The 23,750-nt window shown below is 40.3% G+C and overlaps 1 protein-coding gene across 1 annotated transcript in view; it reads right to left on the bottom strand.

Annotated features, from left to right (window-relative positions):
- The window catches only part of LOC103594258 (chromosome unknown open reading frame, human C9orf3), a 276,533-nt gene that overhangs the window by 51,472 nt on the left and 201,311 nt on the right, over window positions 1-23,750 (bottom strand). The window contains exon 12 of the mRNA XM_008577458.1: window positions 23,534-23,730. Within this exon, the coding sequence (XP_008575680.1) occupies window positions 23,534-23,730 (197 nt within the window). The remainder of the gene's footprint in view (window positions 1-23,533; window positions 23,731-23,750) is intronic.

A 23,750-nucleotide genomic window follows, 5' to 3' on the forward strand; every position in this document is an offset into this window, starting at 1 on the left:
TACATTTCCAAAACAGAGCATACAGTGACATGATCCAGCAACAGCTTAGGAAGCTTACGTTTTCACCCCTGCCCCTGGGGCACAGGTGAGCTTTAGTAACTCGTAGGCTCTGTGGAGCAAAGCCCAGCAACCCGCTTTCAGCTTCACAAGCATGAAGCTCTGACCTCCCCTCTACCAGCTGGCCCCTGCCAGGGCATCAGCACAGAACTGGGCCCTCGTGCTTTGATGGATGGCGATGTTTCTATAAAAAATTGCAGAAGGACTCAGTTTCGTCTCAGGTTATAATGAAGACCTCGATGACGTGTTCTGGCACCCTGGGTACACGTGAAGCGTATTTGGGAGAGAAGCGAGCCTGCTTGAGTTTCACGACATTCTTTTTGAACTAGGCAGTTAGATGCGCTGACTTCCTGTCACTCAGTACACAGGTGAGTGCAGGGAGAGCTATTAATTGACAACACAGTTCACGTGCTTCACCCACACACCTTTGTATGTAACGTAACACCACCAGAGCCTGTGTAGGGGGCAGTGCCTACACATTCCAGGGTCCAACTGCACACTGCAAACATTAGATTTCCATCAGCCAGAGATCAAGCCTAGTCGGGAGGGCAAAAGGGTTGGAAAGCCAGCCAGGCCAGACGATAAAATGAAAATACCAAAGAAAAGGCAAAGTATCAGTTATACTTCTTTCAGGATTCAATTATGCTACTTTGAAGTTAAGACTATTTGCATTTTAATAAAAGCCAGAAAGCAGGAGACTATTGTGCAACTGCACATTTCTTAGAAATAAGTTGGGAGTATCCATTTCAGTGTGCATAACTCAAAGTAGAACAGAAATAGCCCCACAGTTAATTGCTGAACAAAGGCTCATCTCCCATAATTTCCACATTGTGACTGCAAACTAAATACACAAGTCATGAAAGTAAAATGGTAGTGTACCTGCAGATCTTGAAGTGGATATCAGTATGATTCAAGTTAAGAGAGGAAGAAGAGACCCAGGATGGCTGCGGCCACTTTTTACAGCAATGGTCACACACAGAAAGCCAAAGGTAAGGAGGAGTCCACAAGCCCTCTTCTAGTCCTACACCACCGGGTCATGAGCTCAGACTGCCGCTCTGCATTTACAAAAGTTTACTCCAGTACACAGGGGACAGGGTGGTTTTCAAATGGATTTAGTTAAGGTATACATGTCCCCAGGACTAAGCTGCAGTTAATGCTGAATTCCAGTACTCACAGTCAATCAAGTTACTTTTTTTTTTTTTTCCTTTTTGTCTTTTTTCATGTCCGGCAACGGATCGAGTTACTTTTTATAAAAGGGATGGAACAGATCCTTCTAAAAAAGCAGAATTCCAAATAACTGAATTCAATTAATTTCAAAAATAAAAAGTAGCTTGAATAAACCACCTTTGAAGTAACAAAATAGAAGTCACAAATATAAAACACACTCCCAATCTTTTTCAATAATTATTTTCCCTAAAAGACATAAAGGACAAACACCAAAATATTAAAAGTAGCTCTCCAGGTGACTTGGATTATTGGCAATTTTAAAATTTCTTCTTTATTCATACCTTTCTGTATTTTCTAATTTTTTTCTAACAGACAGTATCATTCTGATAATCAGAAAAAAAAACCAACCCCCCCCCCCAAAAAAAACCTCTTAAGTTGGTTTGTTTGAAACCAGAAGCTAAGTATGTGGAACTGAAATAATACAGGAAAGGCACCCCAGCAGAAAACAAAGTTTAGTTACTTCATGCAGAAACCAGGGTCACACCACTGCTGTGACAGTCAACTTGGCACTCAAATCCAACCTTCAGCACCGTGAGCAATGTGAAGAGGAATCGCAGGGGCCGCCTCAACTGCACGTGCTGGGCACACTGTCCCGACACTGCCCTGTCTCCCAGGCGAGCACTGTGAAGGAGAAGACAGCCTACAGCGCCACTCGGAACTTAACAAGGGACACTTGAAGACATACGCAAAGGCTTAGTAAAAACTCAAGTTTTTATATTAATAGCAGACTTGGTTATCATAAAGCAACTAAATTAAAATGAATTTCAACTTCCTACCCTTGAGTAAACCTTTCTCAGCAGCCTCCATAATATGGCCAAATTTACGTTTTTCCCCACTGTGTCTCTGATAAGCTGCTGGAGAAGGTGCTTATAAAACACTGAAATGCTCCAAATATCAATAACAAATGGAGTAAGGAGAACAACTGCTACTGGAAAACCCACGCACTTCTATCAGTGCTGAAATCATTCAGAAAGAGTAAAACACCAAGTCTCTCAAGAAGTGACTGGAATGGCATCAAATGGCCTGTAATGATGAACGGATGGCAGGGATCCGAGAGCCCAGGAGCGTGGCATGAAGCACACAGAAGGAGTAACTTTACTCTGCTGAACAAACACAGGCTTCAGAAGCAACCATGCCAGCCTCTCATCAGGAACACATGCAGACAAGAGAGCAAAGGCCAGGAAGATGGGGACTGGTAAAATGACTTAACATCTGCACCATGCCAACGTCCATAAGGAACTCAGTGATGTCCCCCCCCCAATGAGGCCTGACAGCCTGATTCTTCACCGCCATCTCTGCCTTATGCCTCTTCCCCACATCTCTTCTCAGACAGGTGTGGCTGGGCTCTGGACACCCCTGGTTCCCCACTAAGGGAGAGCAAAGTGACAGGGAGGACCTGGAGGTGGTAAAGGTGGTGAGTACAGAAGTCTTAATCCTAGGGAACCCTAGAGAGACCATTAGAGAATCAATTTACAGCAAACGAGGACGAGGACGCTCAATGACATGCAGGCCCACCCACAGCTACCTGAAAGTTGGGCTCCACCTGCAACTCCACAAGCTGCTGCCGCCTCCGACCAGCCCAGCCACTTCTCTCCACATACATACCAATTTAGTATGTCAGTAGCACAGAACAAAACCTGCTGGAACCTGGAGCCACAGTATGAGAAAGAATGCCTCATTTAAAAAACTCTCTTCAAGTGAAACCCCTGGATAACTTAACATACATCTAGGCTGATTATAGCTCCTAATACTGTTTTGTGTATTTCTAAATAGCTAGAAAAGAGAATCTTGAATGTAATCAACACAAAGATAAATGTTTAGATGATGGACATGCTATCTACCCTAAGTGAATCATTGTAAAATACATGCATATATTTAGACAACACACTGCATCCCACAAATACGTACAATTTAAAAAATAAATTAAAAAAGATAACCTCAAACACATAATACACATAATTGGGTAGGAAAACCTTAATACAATGTCCTACCTATAATACGAAGAAGAATTAGAAGGAAAGTGGGCTATAGTACATGAACACGAATTTTAATATCTCCAAGCTGAAGCCTGAGCACCCTATAAGATACAACCACGGAGCAAAGAGAGGCTGAAGAACCCCATGAACACACAGCTATCAGCGCAGAGGCAGGTGCACCGCGTGGCTACTCAGACACTACAAAAGCATTCCCACTGCTGACGAGATTCTCTGAAATGGCAAACAACGCTGGAAAAAATTCAGCAAATACCATCTCTCCAGATTTACCTGGAGGTCACGCTCCTAAAAACCTCAGTAAATATTAAAACCACGCATATAAAACAGAGCTAGGTTCTTAGCCCAAACACTGTACCCTGGCTCTTCACCTGCAGAGCTCTCCAGCAGGCACCTGAAGACCTGGAGGCGGCCTCATTCCCAGAGCCTGGAATGAGCTGTGCGCTTCAGGCTTGGTGCTCCTAGACTCTGCCCACTCAAGGCCAGAAGCACCCCAACCACTGTGACACCCACTCGCCTCCGCAAGGGTGATTCTGCCCCGTGAAAACCACTCCTTTATACCAAACTGCCCCCGCGTGACAAAGTGCCTCAGGAGGCCAAAATCACTCATGTAAATTGGGTTCAGCTGACGTCATTTATTCAGTCACCAGACCCTAAGAAAGTCACCTCTGCTGCTCCTTCCCTCCTGTGGACTTCCGGCTCTTGGCACTTGGGTGCTGTACGTGACCCTGAGTGCCTCTCATCCTTTCTCTATACCTTACCACTGCTAACACCAACTCTGGCCAAGCACAGATTCAAAAGGCAAATGGGTTGGCTATCAGTCCTGGGGCTCATGCTTCCGCTCAGACCCAAAGAGCAATCGTGCTCCTCCACGATGAAAGGGCTGTTTGATCAGAATGCTCTGTCATGACTGACTGTATGACTTATTTAGAAAAAGAGGTTTACTTGATTAGCTCACTTCCAAAATAAAACATACCTGCAAATCCTAGAATAAGCAAAAATAACAGGCAACTTTAGTCATTTGGTCCCAAAAAATGCACAGTAACCCCTGCTATGTCAAATGTTGTGATAAAGTCTTCCTGTGAGGCCTTTGGAAACAGACCAGATTCACACAAATATTGCCAGTTGCATTTTTAGTAAAGAATCCTCAAAAGCTACTCAACTAAAAACTATACCATTTAATTATTTAAAGTACCATAAAACATGGCTCTATAGATACATGTGTGTCTACTATTAAAACAATGTGTATAATCAGAACTACAAACTTAGGAACATTCATTTGAATAACAGAAAACTAAAAAAAGAGTTTAAAATACAACAACAAAAAAATCCTTTATCAAAGTAAACGAATTTAATGTTCAGACAGTAACATCATAGACACATAAATTCTCCATTCTTTGTATCACAAGAAAAAACAATTAAATAGAATGTGGCCAAATTGCTACATGTATGACTGGTGGCAGAACCTAGAGATTAGAAAGGAGTGGGCGTCAAAGAGTATAACTTCAGTTAACATGTGTTAACAATGCTTGAAAAATTGTAAAAAACTTAAAATAGTCCCTAGCTTTCTTTCGTGCTTAAGAATATAAAATAAGAGTCAAAGGTCACAGTTCTTCCTTAAATATAGCCTGGGCAAAGATGTGGAGACACCGCAATGTTCATACCATCACTGGTGAGAATGTAATATGGTATAGCCACTTTGGAAAACAATCTGGCAGTTTCTTAAATCATTTAATTACCATATGACTCCAATGTATCTACCCAAGAGAGTTGAAAACATAGGTCCACGCAAAAACTGTATGAGTCTTAGGGAAGCATTATTCATGATAGCCCCAAAGTGGAAGCAACGGAAGTGTACATTAACTGGTGAAGAGATACACAAGATGTGGTCTGTCCACACAGTGGAGTACTATTCAGGAATAAAAAGAAACAAACTGGTATGCACTACAACATGCACAAATCTTAGAAACATCATGCTAAGTGAAAGAGGGAAAACTAGATGACATACTATATGATCCCATTGACATGCAATGTCCAGAAAATGTGTACCTACACACACAAAAAGTAGATTACTGTTTGCCTAGGTCTGCAGAGGAGGGAGAGGGGCAGTGACTACCAGTGAGCACCAGGGGTTTTTCTGGGATGACGGAAATGTTCAAAAACTGGATTGTGGTGACGAGTGCACAACTTGGCTAATTTACTAAAAATCAGTGAAATGTTTATGGTATATAAATTACATCTCAAAGCTGTTAAACACATATACATACACACACACACTCTCTCTCTCTCTTCCTCCCCCCGCCCCCATGGCTGAAACCCTGGGCAGCTATAAAGTGTTAAATCTGTGTTTTGGTTCTGCCTCTTACTTCCTTGATTTCAGGGTAGAAAAGATGACATCAGTCCATTAGCATTATGAGAATGCAGAATTTTGCTATTCAATTTCCTATTAAAGATAATAAAGGAGCATGGGGGGTGGGGAGGCATGCAGGGAGTACAAATAAATCTGCTCTTTCCTCATTACAGAGTTCAAACCAGGTCACAGTCCTATTAGACTGTGACCACACGGAGCTCACTTATTACAGAACGCTGCCAGGGGGGCAGTGCTGGGGCCTGGGAACTGGTAGAGTCCACAGATAACTATGACTCCCACTCTAGGAATACAGCACAGGACTTTTCTAATGGTCAAACCCAGGCAAGACACCTATGCTAAGCATGATCACAGACTGAACAATTAAGAAATGAAAACTAGAGAAATCCTTAAGTTTAGCTCACGTAACCTAAAATCTAACACAAGCCACTTACATTCCCAAACTGCAAAGTTAGGTTTTATTTGTTCTAATCGAAATCAAGTTAATAATTATGGATAATGAAAACATCAATCCTGTAAGCAGGCAGACTGTGCGCAATGACCTAAGATGACCTATCTTGCCTTCCTCTCCCATCTCCCGACACATGAACCTTTGACAGGCACCTACTAGACTCACTGCCCTACCCAGCTGGGAAGGGCCTAACAGTCAGTAGACTAGCTCTGCTTTGCAGACTCAGGAACAATCCTTTCTCTGTATGACGAGGTACTGAACGGCATCCAGCACTGTTGCTGTGGACAAGGAAGGAGCTGAGGTCCAAGAGCTTTTCTTGATGGAGGCAGCAAGGGGCAAGGGATACCAGCATGCAGAACGACCTCTGCTGGGTAAATGGGTCATGGAAGAAGTAAGAGCAAGAACAAGCTGGTCAGAGTCTGGGGTTTTCTGACCATGCACAGCCAGGACACCAAGACTGCCCGGGCCGCCGACCCCCAGGAGGTCCCAGCCAGAAGACCACGGTGCATGTGCCACGTCCGGAAAACAAGCATCTTAGGACCATCTTATAATCGTACAAAAGTTTCTGAATAGGAAAACAAAATAACAAGTACATAAATGATAAGAGGACCAATCTGATAGAAGTGGTATGGAATTATTTTTAGTTGAAGTTGATAGGACAAAAATCCATCTTATGAAAAATGAAATGCTATGGAAAAAGCAGAACAGGCAGGAAATCGGAAGTGTTATGTTTATCCCCTCCTCTCTACCACCCCCTTGAGTATTTTTTCTATTTTGAGAAGAAAGTAATAAAACTGTTCTCCCGCCCAACATTCTCCCTCCACTCAGAGACTCTGACAAACAAACTGGCCAACAGGCCTCCCTGGCATGGAGGGCCACACACTTGGGCCCACAGTACAAAAATGCCACCATCCCTCGGGCAGTATCATACAGGGGCCACACAAATACCATAACTGGACACAGCTGTGGCTGTCAGCCGAGTGACGCTTCCCTTGGCCTATGAAATTGAGTGCTGCTCACGCTGATGATGGCGGGGAGGAGCGCTGCGGGGAGAAAATGGCGAGGATGCTCCAGAGGTCCCAAGGCCCTCACTGCACACGAACCTGCAGCTCAACGCTGCCCTGGTTGACAGAGCCAAGTACATTCCACAAAAGTCGCGGACTAATAAAAACGACCAGTGGCATTTTCTCATGATTCATTCCCCAAGTTCCCATCCCACGTTCTCTCATTCCTTACTCTCTATTTAAAATAAACTTCACAGAGGAAAAGTAGGAATCAGATGAGAAAAAGCGACAACCTGCCTGATCTGATAGAGCTGGCTAGCTAATACAACATTTGATGTAAAAATTATCCTACATAAAAAAATAATTTCTTTCCCCATAAAAAATTCAAGCGTGCTCATCATAATTTAGAGGGCATGCGGAGTTTCAAACGTTAGCAATTAGGAAGCCAGTGTCAGTCCACTGGGCTTTGTCCAATGACCCTTTTAGCTACTTGAAAATGATGTCTGATTATCAAATAATGTTATGGCTTACCTATAAAAACTTCTTTCTAAAAAATATTGATCCTTGATTACATAAGCAAGGCCATTCTGAGAAGCCGTTTTAAATCATGAAGAACCCATTACTGACAGTTGAGACAAACCCTGGACCCATTTCTTCAGTGTCTAAGTGGGTTTCCGTTAGTAAGTCAGTGCCTAGGAAAACTTATTAACTCTTCCGAGCCAATTCTACATAAGAATAATAGTTATTGTAAACTCAGACCTCTATATTTGTGTGTGTGTGGCGGGCGTGGGGTGTGCGGTGTGGGGTGGGCTGGGACGGGAATCTGAACACTTGTTTTTGAAAGCTTCCTGGAATTCTTCACTGCTCAGGACACAGGCAAGCATTGTACGTGTGGATAACCAGAACTCATAAATTGTGCTAAGACCTCAACCAAATCAATAAAACAGCTCTGATTACTTCAACTAAAACTCCCTTTGGAGAAGCCTAGTGGAAACTTCCAACAGAACCTGAGGCAGTATCTGCCTGGGGCAGAGTGGCCCCCTGGGGCAGCTTCCTCGGGCAGCCTGGGGGACAGGTGGACTCCTGCACCCCTGGCTGGGACCTGCCAGACAAATGGTCAGGCTGCCTCCCTAGTCCCAAGGCTGGGGACACTTCAGCTGGCCCGTTAGTGCCACACTGATGTTCCAAACACATGCCCTCAAGGCCGCTCTTCCTGTAGCTATATTTCCTGGTCTATCCTATTGGTTCTCGGAGCTCCTTCTGTTCTCATAACACGCCACAGGTGACAAACAACTTTAAAGCCCAAAAATGGTGTTGGAAAAGCCCACTGCCGATAACATTAATAACGACTGTCTGTGAGCAACTGCTGAGGGCAGCTCTTCACTCTCATCACTACCTTACAGATGAGGTAACTGAGGCTTGCAGAGGCCAGCTTGTCCAAGGTGAAAAAGCTAGTAAGGCGTGGAGATAGGATTTCAATTCGTCTGACCACAAATTCCATGTCGTTAAGGACTATGGAGGAGAAAGGGACTTTAAAATTGCAATTTAATTCTAATAGCACAGATGACCCACAACATCAGCTGCAGGTGATAGAAGTTAATGGAAACTACACATGTTCTGGGAAAAGGGGAAAAAGGTGTCCATCCACAACAGAGTAACGCTTCTCTTGATAAGAAAACCAAGAGCTGGAAAACTGCTTGGGAAGTAAAGCGCTCTCAACAAATGCACCCTTTTTACTGAGCAACTGTTAAAGTAGTTACTTTAATTTTGAATTATTCCTAACATGCTAATAAGATATACTATAATAAACTGTGAAGTATTTCCAAATATGCTGGTAACAGTTTTTCACAAGAAAAAAACCTCAGCAAGAACACCACAGAGACACTCTCGTCTGCATCCTCAACTTTCATGTAAATGATGTGCCCCATGCTCCAGACGCCTGGTGATCATTTTGAAGACAATAAGAATACTGAACTCCACACATATTTATAATACCCCTCCCCTTCTCTGAACAGTGCATGATCTCAAAACAGGTTTCATACAAAAAATAAACCAAGAAATTATGAATACATGTTCAAAATCTACAACAATCACTTAAGATATTACTGTCCTCTCTCCTCCTCCTGCTTAAGAATTTGAAAACGAGCAAGAGTCCTGTAGCAACCAGTCCGACTTCTCTTCTTTTACTATGAGGTCCATCAGGAGTACCAAAAAAAGTGAATATGAAGTTAAGCAAAACTAAACCAAAACCAGTTGTTTTTCATCTTCTGTTCCTGGAGCCTGTTTTGCTCTACCTTCACTTTTCCCATTGAGCCTCCCCAGAGGAAGATGGCTCACGGTGACAATGACTTTGCATGATGCACAGGGCAATTCTCTGGGAGCCAGGGTGTCAGTCAGACAATGAGTCACAGTCAGATGCAAACAGCGCCAGCTCTGGAAATAGCACCTGTAGCTTCAATCCAAGATGGGAGACTGTGGTCACACGGCAGGCCTCAGCCCAAACCTCCCCTGCTCTGAGGTCAAAGCCTCTTAAACAGCATGCACATGAGCATGTGCTTGCACGCATGCAGACCCCAGCTATGCGCACACACTTGTGTATCAGCAATCCTCTGCTGGAAGATACTTCAACATCATTTAGATTTGCCTTATGATAACCTGGTGTCCTATGATTAGGTCATACTATTATTGACCAAGGAACTGACTTAATCTCTAATAAAGACTAAAAGTGTGCCAGGATTCTCAATGCAAGAGTATCATCTGGCACCTTTCCCACAGCACCTTTAATTTGCTGGGAGGGGAGAGGAAACCTTCCACAAGTTGAATCAGCTCAGTACCTACCTTTCCTTTTCACCTGTCCGTTTAGGGCAACATCCTTCTGTACCTGTCAGCTGGACTGCAGAGAAAACAAGCAGCTTTTGTCTAAGCCATGCTATTCCTACTCATTTTGCTCTGCCAGTAGCACAGAGTTCTGAGGGACTAGACCCTTCATATCCAAGTGCAACATCAGTTTCATCAACATTGTTTTGGGGGGAGGGATTGGTTTGACTTGGCCTACAGGCAAATAACCAAGTCAGACAGACTGCAGAAAAACTTAACTTTAAATGTGCAATATATCAAGTTACAAGTATGTATAAACATAGAAAGTTGCCTTGCATCTTAGAAAAAAGTGCTACCATAAACATGAAAAATACCTGCACAGACTGACAAAAAGGCAGCGTGACAGTGCCTTACTGCATTCCAAAGTAAGGTGCCTTGTTATCCAGCCACACTTGTGTTTGGGTTTTTTAAAAAAAGAATATTTTCATATCACGGTTGATCTATAACAAACATCACAAAAACCTGAATGAATCTATGCCTTATAAAATCCGCTAATTTACCTGAAAAGTAAAATTTCACACCAGCCTTTGCAGACACCCAGCTGTTTCACTATGAAATCTTTGTTTGCTCTTTGGAATGATGGAACCCTCAAAATCTGACACAGTCTATTCCTAACCAAGCCGAGATGGAAAGGTCCTCAAGCCAGGAACAGGCCCTCTCTTTGGACATGTTTCTAGGCCATAGGGGATGTAGGGTGACATCCTGCGTCTCCCAGACTTTCTTTCCCTGCCTACCTCAGTGTCTGTGACTCACAATATCACAAAGCCCACCTCAACACATTTCTCCTCACCTAGAACTCAAAGCCACTCTGCCTCCACACCTTATGTTGGGGCGTTGCCCCTGCAGACAATTGAAAAGGATAAATGGGACAGGATAAATTGCTCTAGGCAAGCATGCCATCCTGTGAATGAAAACCTCTCAGGCCCTCTGTGTTCTCATATGTAAAATAAGCTTTGAAATGGAGAAGCGTAAGGCCTTTCCCAACCCTCACAACTCCAGCCCTACACAGCTTCCCAAATCAAACGCTCAGCTGAAACGAGTTGTTCAACTGACCCTGTGACAATCCCCCACCCCAGGCCCAGCACACACAAGCATTTAGTACTTCAAGTAGCTTTTGTAACATGGTACTCTCTAGTACACTCCTCCAATTGCTTGATTTATAGTTTTTCCACTTATTTTAGATAGCTTCTTGGCAGTGATAACTTTATCTTCTGCAGTTTCCTCAGCCTTCTAGCCCTTCCTGATGTTCTGTGCAGCAGCGTGGTGCCAAGAGGTTTCCACAGGCCCCCAACACTACGTTCTCTTTCACATTCAGAAACTTAACAGGACCAAGAATCATCTCAGAGAATATAATTATTTCACAGACAACTAGAGTTCACTTGTTGTGGTGAAACAAATGAAAAGATTGCAGCTCTGTTTAGGAGAAAGTAATAGGTAGCTAGACTCTGCCCTCAGACAGGAAACTGCAAAGTGACGCCGCAGGAGATGGGTCCAGCAGTAAGTGCCTCTCATTACCTGGCTATTCCTATAAGCCTCAACAGCCTTCAAAATAATGCAAATCAAAAATAAAAGCAATGACTTACTGAGTATAAAAAATGATTATAGATTGACCTAAAATGGAGCTTTGCTAGAATACAAATCTTATGCAGCCTGAAAAACACTTGGGAGCTTCCAATTTGGAAGAGGAACAAAGACAGTTTATTTTATTATGAGGGATCAAGTGAAGGGAGATGCAAATGAAATGATGCAGTGCTCAGAGTACAACTGGTTTTCCTGGATAAAGCCAAAAGACAAATACACATGCTAACAAAACACATGAACTCATAAAAACACACACACTAACAAAACATACTAACTCCTAAAAACATCCATACTAACAAAACATAAAAACACACTACTAAGAAATCATACTAACTCATAAAAACATACACACCAACAAAACATACTAACTCATAAAGTACTACTGCTATATTTGCTGCTGGCCAAAGAACAGTTACAGGAAGAAACCAAGGCTGACTCTGTTTTTTTAAGTCTATAAATAAATTTAAGAATGTTTTCCTGTCTCACTGTCATGGAAGAGAAAAAACAAACAAATGTCATTACTATCCACATGCCATCCGGTAATCACCTGCCACAATCTTTTTCGAAGAGGTACATTTAAACATATTAGGTATTTAGTGAGTGCCAGCTGTTTTGGAGAAGTTACCGCACCAACTCCCACAAGGCCTACCAGGCACACGTCTACCCCCGTGCAGCAGGAGGCATGGAGGCAGTCGCTATGGGGCCACCTCAAAAGCCAGCTCTGACCACCCAAGCAAGGCCTGCACACTGTAGCTCAGGGGCAGAGACAGGAAAACCTCTATCAGACATAGCACCCTTTTGCAGAAAACAAACCACATTTTGTCAAATGCAATTCCAGAAAACATAAGAATGGATTGTTTTTGAGAGATAAAAAGAAAGCCACACCTAATAATGCCACAAGGACACAGAGAATTCTGAGTCACAAGAGTTGAGAGTCAGAACAAAAGCAGGTTGCTACAATTCCAGATGATGCATGAGGATTCTAGGTTCAGTGACTCATCTAGGGATCTTGGATGAGACATTTAGATTTCCCACGTATTGGGCTGATGCCTTCGGATCTGTAAAACGGAGAACAAAGGCATAATTAGGGTATCTAGACACTTTCAGATCCTCTCAAGAAATAAAAGTACTGAAAAAAAGCATGGTTCAATACCCACCAAAATGGCTAAAATAAGGAAGTCTGACAATACCAAGTGCAAACAAGGAGGTGGAGAAACTGGAAATGTTGAACATTGCTGGTGGGAATGTACAATGGTGCAGCTACTTCAGAAAACAGTTTAGCAATCTCTTAAAATATTAAGCATACACCTGCCATATGGCTGAGCCACTATTCCAGAGAAATGAAAACATATGTCTACACAAAAACAGTTATATCAATGTTCATAGAAGCCAAAAACTGCATTAAAAAAAAAAAATCCAAATGTCTAACAACCAGTAAATGGATAAACAAAATATAATATATCCATAAAATGGAAACTACTTTATAATAAAAAGGAACAAACTGATACATGCAACACTTCTGAACCACAGAACATTATGATAAATGGCAGAACCAGATCCAAAAGACTAAGTGTACATGATTCAACTTATATGAAATTTCTAGAAAAGACAAATTAGAAAGACAGAAAACATGTTAGTAGTTGCCTGGGGCTGGGAGTAGGAAGGGGGACTGATTACAATGGACACAAACAAACTTTTTGGGTGACAGAAATGTTCTAAAACTGGATTGTGGTGATAGTTATACAACTGTATGTTTCTTAAAACTCAACAAACTAAAATTCATAAAACGTGAATTTTATGACACACAAAGTATGTATGACACACAGCTCAATAAAGTCACTGAGAGACTCGGAACTACTCTCTTATGTTGTCCATGGGAGAACTCAGCTTTCCTCACTGCTATCATCAGGAATAAATGCTGAAGGTGTATCTTCAACATTGAAAACTAAAGTCTGTGTGTATGTACGACAGTTAAGGAGGAAAAACCAGAAACCAAACTATATATGAACAGAATCCTGGGGTACGCTCTGCTTCTCTTCCAGATTCTTTCTATAGTTCCTGTTTAATACCTCGTGCTTTTCGTAACTTTCACTTCTTGGACACCAAACTAATGGGAGAAAATTGCCACAGAATTAATAGCATGAGCTTTATGACTTTCAGTTACAAATAAGGCCACATAAAATGACTACTGTTACATTGACTATAAAAATGCCAGAAAAGTAAAAACATATAATTTGAGACCACTTTTTCCAATTTCACATGGTTTCTTTGGTATTAACTATTGCAGATCAGTTTTTTCCCACTTCCACACATTATATAAAAATATGAAACTTCACAGATATACGGTTCAGAACTTAGGCTCTGAAAAGGCGACACTTCTTGATTTACAGAAAGATACATAAAATGTTAAATGACTTGGATATATATACACAAGCCTACTTCAAAAAGTTTGTGGAAAAATAGAATTAAAAGTTAGTGAATCTTTCCCTGAACTTTTTGAAGAACCCATTTATGTGACCTACTGGGCAAGTCCATTTGTTCGCATCATCAGAAAGATAGTACCTTAAAAAAAAAAAAAAAAAGGCCACACCATATAGGTGGTGCTGAAAATATGTGGTATGCTTCCTGAAAGAACACAACATTGAAAAATCACGAGAGGAGAACTCTGAAAAACTCTGAAAATTAAAGTCACCATCGCTAATTCTGAAACATTTTGATTTCTCATTTTGCTTGGAAACCAAACATTTAGAGGGGGAAAAGAAACTTAATGCAAATAAAAGGGAAAAAAGGAGCACAAGAGTGAAGTGGTCAGAAAATCTTATGTTTCCAAATTCAGAGGCAGCTAAACTTGCTGCAGCACTTTGATTTCACATTAATGAGCCAAAGACAAACAGTAATTTCACAGTCTGACTATGTGCTCATGAAGATAGTCTCAATTTTGAGAAAAGAAATTATGGTATCCTCGGTTATACAAAATAACAAAAGTTGAATGAGCTGGAACAAATGCTATAACCTGCTACCAGCCTGAACTGGTGAGGGACACAGCCCCAGACGATGTGGCTCACTTTCCTTTTGGAAACTCCAATTGCTCCAGATGCCTTTGAACTTTTCCTGTGCCCCGGCTGTAGGTCTATCAATTGTTTTCTACACTAGATAGTTTTTTACATCTAACTGTAACTCTCAGAAGACTGTACCTATTCATCTTTGTATTCTCTATTTTTTTACTCAGGATTTTGTATGTTGTGAATATAAAATGAAGTCAATAAATAAATTACTTAAATAAATATAGAATTTGATCAGGAACATATGATACACAGAATTAGAGATAGTATTACATTCTGGCCTTGGGTTTCCAAATTATCCTGATTTATAAGTGTCAGCAAAACTATGATGGGTTCCAGCTTTACTTGGAAAACATGAATAAATTTATTTTTAAAAATCACATATTCAAAAAAAGACACTAACCCTATTTATATGCATGTCACTCAAACCCCTAATTGTGCTTACAAATCAGGCAAAAGCATTAAAATGGATTCAGTTAATTCAATTACCCAATTTCCCACCATGACTTCCAGCCTGTATGTGTAAAGCCTTGCTTTATCAAAACAAGACCCAGGCATGGAAACTCTAGTCCAGGGTAGCCTCAGGTAAAATGCATCATACACTCATGTCCTCAGTTTGTGATACATTGGTTTGTATTTATTTATCACATGCTCTTTATAAATGACATTTGATAGATTTTGTGTTTTATATTGCCATAGCCAGAAATGATGTCTCTTGTGTTTCTTTAGTATTTTCCAGCAGCTTCTTCCACAGGACCTTATGTACAACAAATTCAAGAAAATGTGCTGGCTGATTAGGCTGACTTGAGTTCTCAGCAATCCTTATTACCTGAAAAACAGAGTACTTTCATGTTTTGTCTGTACTGTTCTATTCATATATGAACTGAGATCACGTAAACCCATGAGAGTTTTGAGTGGGAAACTGACATGACAAGCAAGAGTGTGAGAAGAATAAAGTGGAGATGGAGTTTTCTAGATGAGATACTTCAAAAAGCCACAGTGTTCAGTGCAGTGTAGTCTTCCACAAGTGTGGGCAGAGTGCTTGCTTATCACATGGAACCAGGACAAGTTTATTCACTGCCAGGACGTACACACAAGATTGCACTGAGTATCCACTCACCGTCCAGTTCTCACAGACACAAAGCCAACTCTAGTCCATTTAACCATCAGATAAAGTATTCTAAATTTCAAAGATCCTCACAAAAAGGGACTTTAGAGGATAACAAGATAGTAAAACATTAGATTTAAAGTATGTTATATACAATACCGTATTTGGTTTCATATGTAGTATGTGATCAGGCAAAAAAAGTTATTCTCATTTTACAAGTGAGAAGTTATTTGCTTTTCACAAAGGAGTAAAATAAAACTCAAAAGCTAAATTGCAAATGGGAAAAATGACCCACAATGAGAAATTATTGGAGTTTATAGAAAAAAAAATCTGGGCACCAGGAAAAAAGACCAGGTTACTCCGTGGGAAAGGAATGAGACCAGCATCAGACTTTATGCAGGAGGACAGTAGAGTAACATATTTGAGATACTTAAATACAGAAAATATGAGCCAAGGATTTTATATCCAGCTGAACTGATCTTCATGTATAAAGAGCACAAACTTAAAACATGCAAGAACTCAGAAAATTGCTCTTCCTGAAAAATCTACTAGAGAACTAGCTTCAGAAAGTGAAATAACTGAAGAGACATCAATCCAGGAGTGGACGATGAGTATTAAATATAGATTTACTTAAGGAATTAAAAGTAAGTGATTTTATAAAGTATGTAATGTCTACATGCTTTGACACAGTAGATAGAGTACAACTATCAAAACGGGAGGAATGGGAGGATTGCATTAAAAATACAACCAGCTTGTTGATTGTCTTACAGGTATTTACCTGGAAGTAAAAAGATAATACTTCAAGTCATGTGATGGAAGATAAAGAGAGGAGGAACAAAAAAAGCTTAATATCGCATTTCTCTATTTCTCACAGGAGGGAATCAATACACAACAGCAAAGAAAAAAGTGTTATTATCTAAAAGTAACCATTAGAAGAAAAATAGAACCCTTCCTAAATACCAAAAAATGGACAAAAGAAAAAATATATTATAAAATTATATGAAAAAACTGTGGCCAAACATATTATTACTTTTATCAAGTAGTGTAAATGGGCTTAACTAGCCCATTAAAAAAAAGGATTTTCAGAGGAAAACAAAGTTAAGTGACAAACTCAAGGGACAAGTGTCAGGTCCTGAAAGAGATCACCCACAATAAAACCAGGAAAACTCTACCAAATATTCTTTAATGAGAAGATTTATCACTAAAGAACAAAATAATTAAATAAAAACCTGGACAGTAAAATTTTTTTAAAATGTGATAACCAAGTAGTATGAGTTTTTAAGATAAATGCCATTTGTGAGATTCATTCATTCATCTCATTCAACAAATACTTATTCAGCCTGCCTGGGACCAGGTCTTTTTCTAAGTGTTGGGGATTTGAGGCTTGAGTATCATTTCTCCTGTGTGCAGTAACCCAGAAGTATAAATGAGACATATGTGGCTAGACTAGATACATGCTAGTGTCAGCCTCCCGCAATAAAAGATTAACAGGAACAATGGCAAGCACTAACCGACACGGATACCAGTCGATACTACTAAAAATAATACATCTTCTTAGTGCCACATGAGACCAGGCACAAAACAGCAGCTCATTAAAATGCCTGACATGAGAATGACTGCCAAGTAAAGCATCCTGTCACAAGAATGAAACTAATGCTTCCTATAAAAGTAACCAAAAAGCCATGAAATTTTTCTCTGCCTGACTCCCTTTTCCAGCCGAACTCTTCTGTTTTATATGGAAATGGCTTTCATCTTTCATGGCACAGAAGAGTTGGTGGCTGCTGGCATCAAACCTGGTAAAATCAACAGTAGTGTAATTATCTGTACACTTTCAAGTGATTTCAAAATACATGCAAGTCGGGATTTTCCTAATTTAGAAATGTGTGCTTTATACTGGTGGTCTAGTACTGGCAATAACCTATGCTAAAAAGAATTTTAAAATCTTGTCCAAAGCATTCTTTTAATTTTCACAAAGTGTTTGATGCAGGCTACAACATTCTAAGGTCATACTACTGATTGTGACACTACTTTAATGGCACATTTACGTGAGCTGCTACAGGTAAAGCACTTAGAGCAGTACTTGACACATGGCAAGTGTCAGCTATTATATTAATAGTTCCATTCAAAGATTCTTTTCAAAATATGTGAATTAGTGTGTGAGGGTAAGTGGATGATTATACAGTACTTTAAATTTCCCCATTATGCTAGCTGAAAATGAGAAGGAATTTTCACTTAGAATTTTTAGAACTTTTTTTAAAACTTCAGATTCTTAAAAAAAATAAATCTATGGAACAGATCAAAATTTTATGGTATGAAATTATACAGATCAGACTGCCTTCCTGAGGCTACCAAAAATACATTTTATCAGCAATTCTTCCTTGGTCCAACTTTAAAAAAAAAAAAAGAAATAGCAAAAAAAAAAAAAAAAAAGCAAGATCTTATGAAATTTGATCTAACTTGAGACCAAAGTACAGAGAATTTAATAATTTATGTATCTGTTACGGGTTTACAGGGGAAAAAAGGGATACCCACTAATAAGACCAAGATACTCAAACAAGTTCCAAATATTTCGGCAATAAAATAACAAATCGCATATTAACAGCACTGTAATTACTTCTTTTGTTTGGTTTCTTTGTAATTACTTTTAATAAATTACTGTGCCTCCCCTATCACTCAAGCAAGTTGTCATCCAAAGGCACAATCAGTACAACACAGGACACAAAGCCACTCACACATACGGAGGAGGGAAGAAGGGAGGGAAGGCAGGCAGGCTGGTGCCTCCAGAGCTGTGACTCATTAGAATCCATAAAGCTTTTCTATGGAAATCAAGTATCAATGAAGCTATTGTGAGAGATTATGGCTATAAAAATGTAGACTAGTTATGAATTCTCACAGGAAAACAGCACTCTCAGAAAGAGTAAAGGGCACCAGTGCCTGAGAAACCCCTCTGCTGTGGCTACTCTTGCTCACTCTTTTGTGAATTCGGAGTCGTACCTACAAAGTGAAGGGACCCTTGGTTCAAAACTCACTAAGTTCATACTGTGCCATTAGCTTTGTGAGCTGATGGCTCTGGAGTCAAGCCTAACAGTCACCATCTGCTGTTATGCGTCCAAGAAAGAACCAAATGATTTTTATCAGTCTTAAATACAGCTTTTCAGAAATCATAAACTGAATATAAAACAGACCTTTGTCACAAAAGACAAAACAGTAAAGAACTTTGATCAAAGTTTAAAATTTGTACCTACCTTTATCTTTTTGAATATTTCAATATTAGAACTGTAAGTATTCACTTATAATATATAAAAATGAATATGAAATAATAAATACTGCAAAATGCCTGAACCACGATGGATTTTACATACAATTTTTTAAACCTGTGATTTATTACTCAAACTAAGATTATCACTGATTGCGATTCAGAGTCAAGGGTGTAGAAAAAAACGAATGGAAGAAAACTAGAAAGGAAATGCTCCCGAATTTAGGAAGGATATTATCACAAAGAAAATAGTTTCAGTATTTTTTTCTCAAAGACTCAGAAAACAGAATTTATTATTCGGCCCCAATTAAAATGGCCACTAAATACTATGAAGTCCACAAAGGAAATGCTCCCGAATTTAGGAAGGATATTATCACAAAGAAAATAGTTTCAGTATTTTTTTCTCAAAGACTAAGAAAACAGAATTTATTATTCGGCCCCAATTAAAATGGCCACTAAATACTATGAAGTCCACATTTTTCACAACCATCTTTCTAGATTTTTATTTTCACTCTGGACATTTCAAGAAAAATTCATCAAATTTTAAGCAATTTTAGTATTGAGTAGCTCAAAAGTATTGTTTTTCAGGTTATGGCAGAAAAGAACAATTAAGGTACCCTTAAAGGGTGCTGTTGTTGGAAACCATTTGCACCTAGTGTTCATTATGACTAGTCATAACAGACACCGATCTCATCCTGGCCAAGATCACTCACTTGGAAACACTAACGTGCAATAAAGGTTCGTCTGTTAACAAGAGCCAACCTTAGTATTGTTGAGTTTTCAATGTTTTGAAAGTAAACCAATGAATACTTCTGAAATCATCATATATTCATATATACATACTGATGACCAGAAATGAGTAATGTAAAATTTGTTCTCTTAACATTATCAGGAATGCATAAACTAGGAAGAGTGCTTTTCTTTTGAATCTGAAAATTGGAATTTTCTTCCTCTAAAGGAATTATATCCTATTCATATATTTTCCTTAAATATATTACTTCATAAAATATTATTCTACTATATATTCTAATCCTTATAATACTGATAAAAGAATTACCGAAACTTTGTATTATTTTACATGTATATATTTTAAAAGCATTATATTCCTTAATATCTGATTGTGATGCATAATTTGTAATTATCTTTGAGTCAGTTAAATGTAAAAAACAGAAAAAAAAATGTATTCTAAAACCAATGGCCATCTATTATTTTAAAAAATACACATATAATTCACTTTGCAGCCACAATTGTTTAAACTGCACCTTGCAGAGCTGGCTGAACCATTTATCCTAATTGCTCTTTGTATAGTTTCATGTTTTCCTTGCTTTTTTGCTGCAAAACTTATTCAAACTAAATAAAAGAAACTTAAAATAATGAAAAAGGAAAAGTATTATGATTGAAGGAGAAAATAGCTGAGGATCAGAAGCAGAAGAGATGTGAATTTTGTCATTTTAAGTGAAGAAAACAAAAAACAGTATAAAAGAATTTAGTTATACCAGTAGGAAAAGGGCTAAAATATGAAGCCAAAATAAAATGAAAATAAATGTCAGAGAAGACAAAAGATGCACAAAAGAGAATGATGATCTTCAGAGAGATGAGAAAGGAAAACCTGTTAAGACAGCATAGAAAGACAGTACGACTTATATGGAGGGTGAGAGTGACAGGAGGCAGAAGGTAGAAGATGCCAGGAAAGGCCAAGAGAGTGTTTTAAATCACTTATCTGGGTGGTACATCTCACTCACCCAATTTACTTTATTTCATTATTCATTATTTTAACCCACAGCTGAGCACAGGGTAAGTTTGTTTTGCTTCCCCCTCTGAATTCACTGAAAAACTCAGCTAGTATTTCAAGTTACCTCTGGCTGTGGCTACCCCTCAGCACCTTGGAGATTTTCCTTAAGGGGGAAACAAACATCTCCTGTGAGATGACGTCCTCACCTGATGCCAGTTGTCACAGTCCTCCTTTTCACCTCTGCTCTGTTTTCCTCTCTGTGGCAAGTCAGAGGGTTCTCTGCTTTCTACAAGGCAGTCGGAGGAAAATGTCCTGACCCCAGCATAGTAAATGCAGACTACTTAACCAAATCCACTCATCTAGACCGACTCCTGATAAGGCCCGAAGATGCAAACAGACAGACACTTTGGGGATGGAGGAGAGGGCATGTGGGGATGGGATGGGCAAGGAAGGCACAGCAGGCAAATAAAGGCGACAACCGGATTTAAAATGCGTACCTACCAGAAATGACTAAAGCTCATTCTCTTATGTTACAGTAATACAAGATAAATAAAAGCAGAAAGTGCTAGTTTTATTTTAATGTAGAAGAAAAAGATAGTGGATGCATGAAAAAGAGAAATTGAACAACTTGCTTTTACTTATGGCATGGCAGACATTTAAAAGAAAAATAACCTACTAGCCTCAGCAGTAAGTGAACTACCAAGGTTCCTACTAATAAAAAGTTCAAATCTTAGCAAAAGGTTGACACATGACGTTGGATGAATACTCATTACCACAGAGTTCAATCTGTTTTTCAGAACAGCGGAACACACCTCACCTACCAGCTGCAGATAGTTTCGGTGCCTTCCAGAACTTGTTCTGATGCCCTTGGTTGCTGACCTCATGCCCTTCCACCTGGCCCTGCAAATACTTCACACTTTGCCTTGCGAGCTCCAAATCTTCTCCTAGGTGTGGAGAGGCAAAGCAGTGGCCAAAGGGCTTGTTGGCGCCGCGTAAAGCCAGGAGAAAAGAAGGGGCACTGATCCTAAATAGCGTCCGACAACTCCCTTCTCCTAGGTGTGGAGAGGCAAAGCAGTGGCCAAAGGGCTTGGTGGCGCCGCGTAAAGCCAGGAGAAAAGAAGGGGCACTGATCCTAAATAGCGTCCGACAACTCTGAAATGTGCCCCATCTTCTCGCCCTCCCCACCTCCACCTTCTTTAAGCCTCATTCCTTGAAAGGAAGTTCTGAACGTAGGTCCTAACCTACTTCGTTTTCATGTTTTCCTTAAAACTGCTGCCCACATTTTCTGAGAAGAAAAATCGGAGAGGTGTGTCTTCCCTCTAAGTTCTAACACAATAGCCTCTATCAGACAGACCATGGGTGTCACAGATAATGGCTACTGCTAGCTCAGATTTTGGTAGTGACAATACCTAGTAATCCACAAAGATAATGGCGTCCCCTTTTCTGTATGACACACTGTGAGTTTAGATAATCTTATTTTTGGTTTAAAAAATAACAGCTACAAAACATATTTTTAAAAAATATTAAGCCATAATTCTTTCCCTTCTTTAGATATTTTTATGATCTCATTCATCTCTTCACAAACATTTAAAAACACCTAAACCATGACAGTTAAACAAACACAATCTACCATAGCATGCTGAAGTTGATTGGAAAATTCAAGTCTGTTCAAAATGACAACACGCTCTATTACTGCTTAACTGAAATGACATACATGACTGTTTAAAAAGGGAAGGGCTGGGGTACCACTTTTCACACACACTAAATGTCTAGCTACAGACAATTACACTCTAGTCCAGTCCTTTTTCCAACTCTCTTGGAAGCTGCCCTGTGGTATCCTTAAATGCCCTCTGGAACTTTGGTATCACCTTCATTGCGATATGCTTTGTGCACTTTCTCGGACACGGCAATGCCCATACTAAGGCAACACATCACACAAGTTGGCAGCGATGCTATCAGCAAGAATTTGGCTTCAGAATCAGGAGTGATTCATCATACATTCTAGCAGCAGGAAAACAACACGCTATTTTAATCCCTTGGTGCTATCAAGAATCAAAAAACAGTGAAATATAATTAAGCAAAGGCAACAAAATCATATGTGCTATAAGACTTCTAAACACATATTCATTTTTAAGACTTTTTAATAAAAGTCACTTAGAAAACAACAGACTACTTACCTTATTTCATAATATTTATTAGTGACAAATCAAAATTTAACTTAATAAATTTTCAGGACAAAGCAGGCAGTGCAAACTTCTTCAAAGTAACATACCAAAATTCTAAATTTAGAAAACAAAACTCTCATTGGCTTTACAGTAAATAAAGTCCCTCCTAGCGTTTCAAAAGTAATCCATTTCTTTCATCTTCTCTCCCCGTTTTTGAGATGACTCCAACTTAAAGTCTATGACAGTGGACGGGCTACTGTGTCCACCGCAACCAAACACAGACAGCAAACCGAATTCGGTGGGCGACTCACTCAGGACCCTTCTTTTCATTTTTCAGAGGCACCTCAACCCCGACAAGAAACACTACTGGGTCAGTACGAGAATGGAACCACTTGAGTCCTGTGGCTCCGTTCACTGGGCGTGCGACCAACGTCCACGCCGGGCCGTCCCTCTCCGTGAGTGCAGCACGTGGACGGCCGTTAGGATCACCAGCCGGTATTTCTACAGAACCACCCTCGTGAGTTCAGTCTACGGTTTGCCAGTAGATCTGATAAAAACTCAGAGGAAAGCACAGCCCTACCGCGCCGTGAGCAAGCCCTCCGCGCGGGAAGGCGACGCCTGCAGACCCCGGCACGCGCTTTCGGGGACCCCTACCTTCTCAAACACCTCCGCGCTCGCCCTGCGCTTCCGTTTTCGGGGTCTCCGGTTCACTCGGATCCACTTCGTGACCTGAAGTTCGAAAACCAGAGCATTTAAAACGCGACGGTGGGTCCTGAGGGCCGCCCCCCGGCGTGACAGGAGCGCCCACGGCCTCGCGGCGCTGTGCCCGCCTCCGCGGGAGCCCAGGGCAGCTTTCGGGCCGACCGCAGCA

This window comes from Galeopterus variegatus, unplaced genomic scaffold (genome assembly GCF_000696425.1).
Source record: "Galeopterus variegatus unplaced genomic scaffold, G_variegatus-3.0.2 Scaffold1516, whole genome shotgun sequence".
Taxonomy (NCBI): domain Eukaryota; kingdom Metazoa; phylum Chordata; class Mammalia; order Dermoptera; family Cynocephalidae; genus Galeopterus; species Galeopterus variegatus.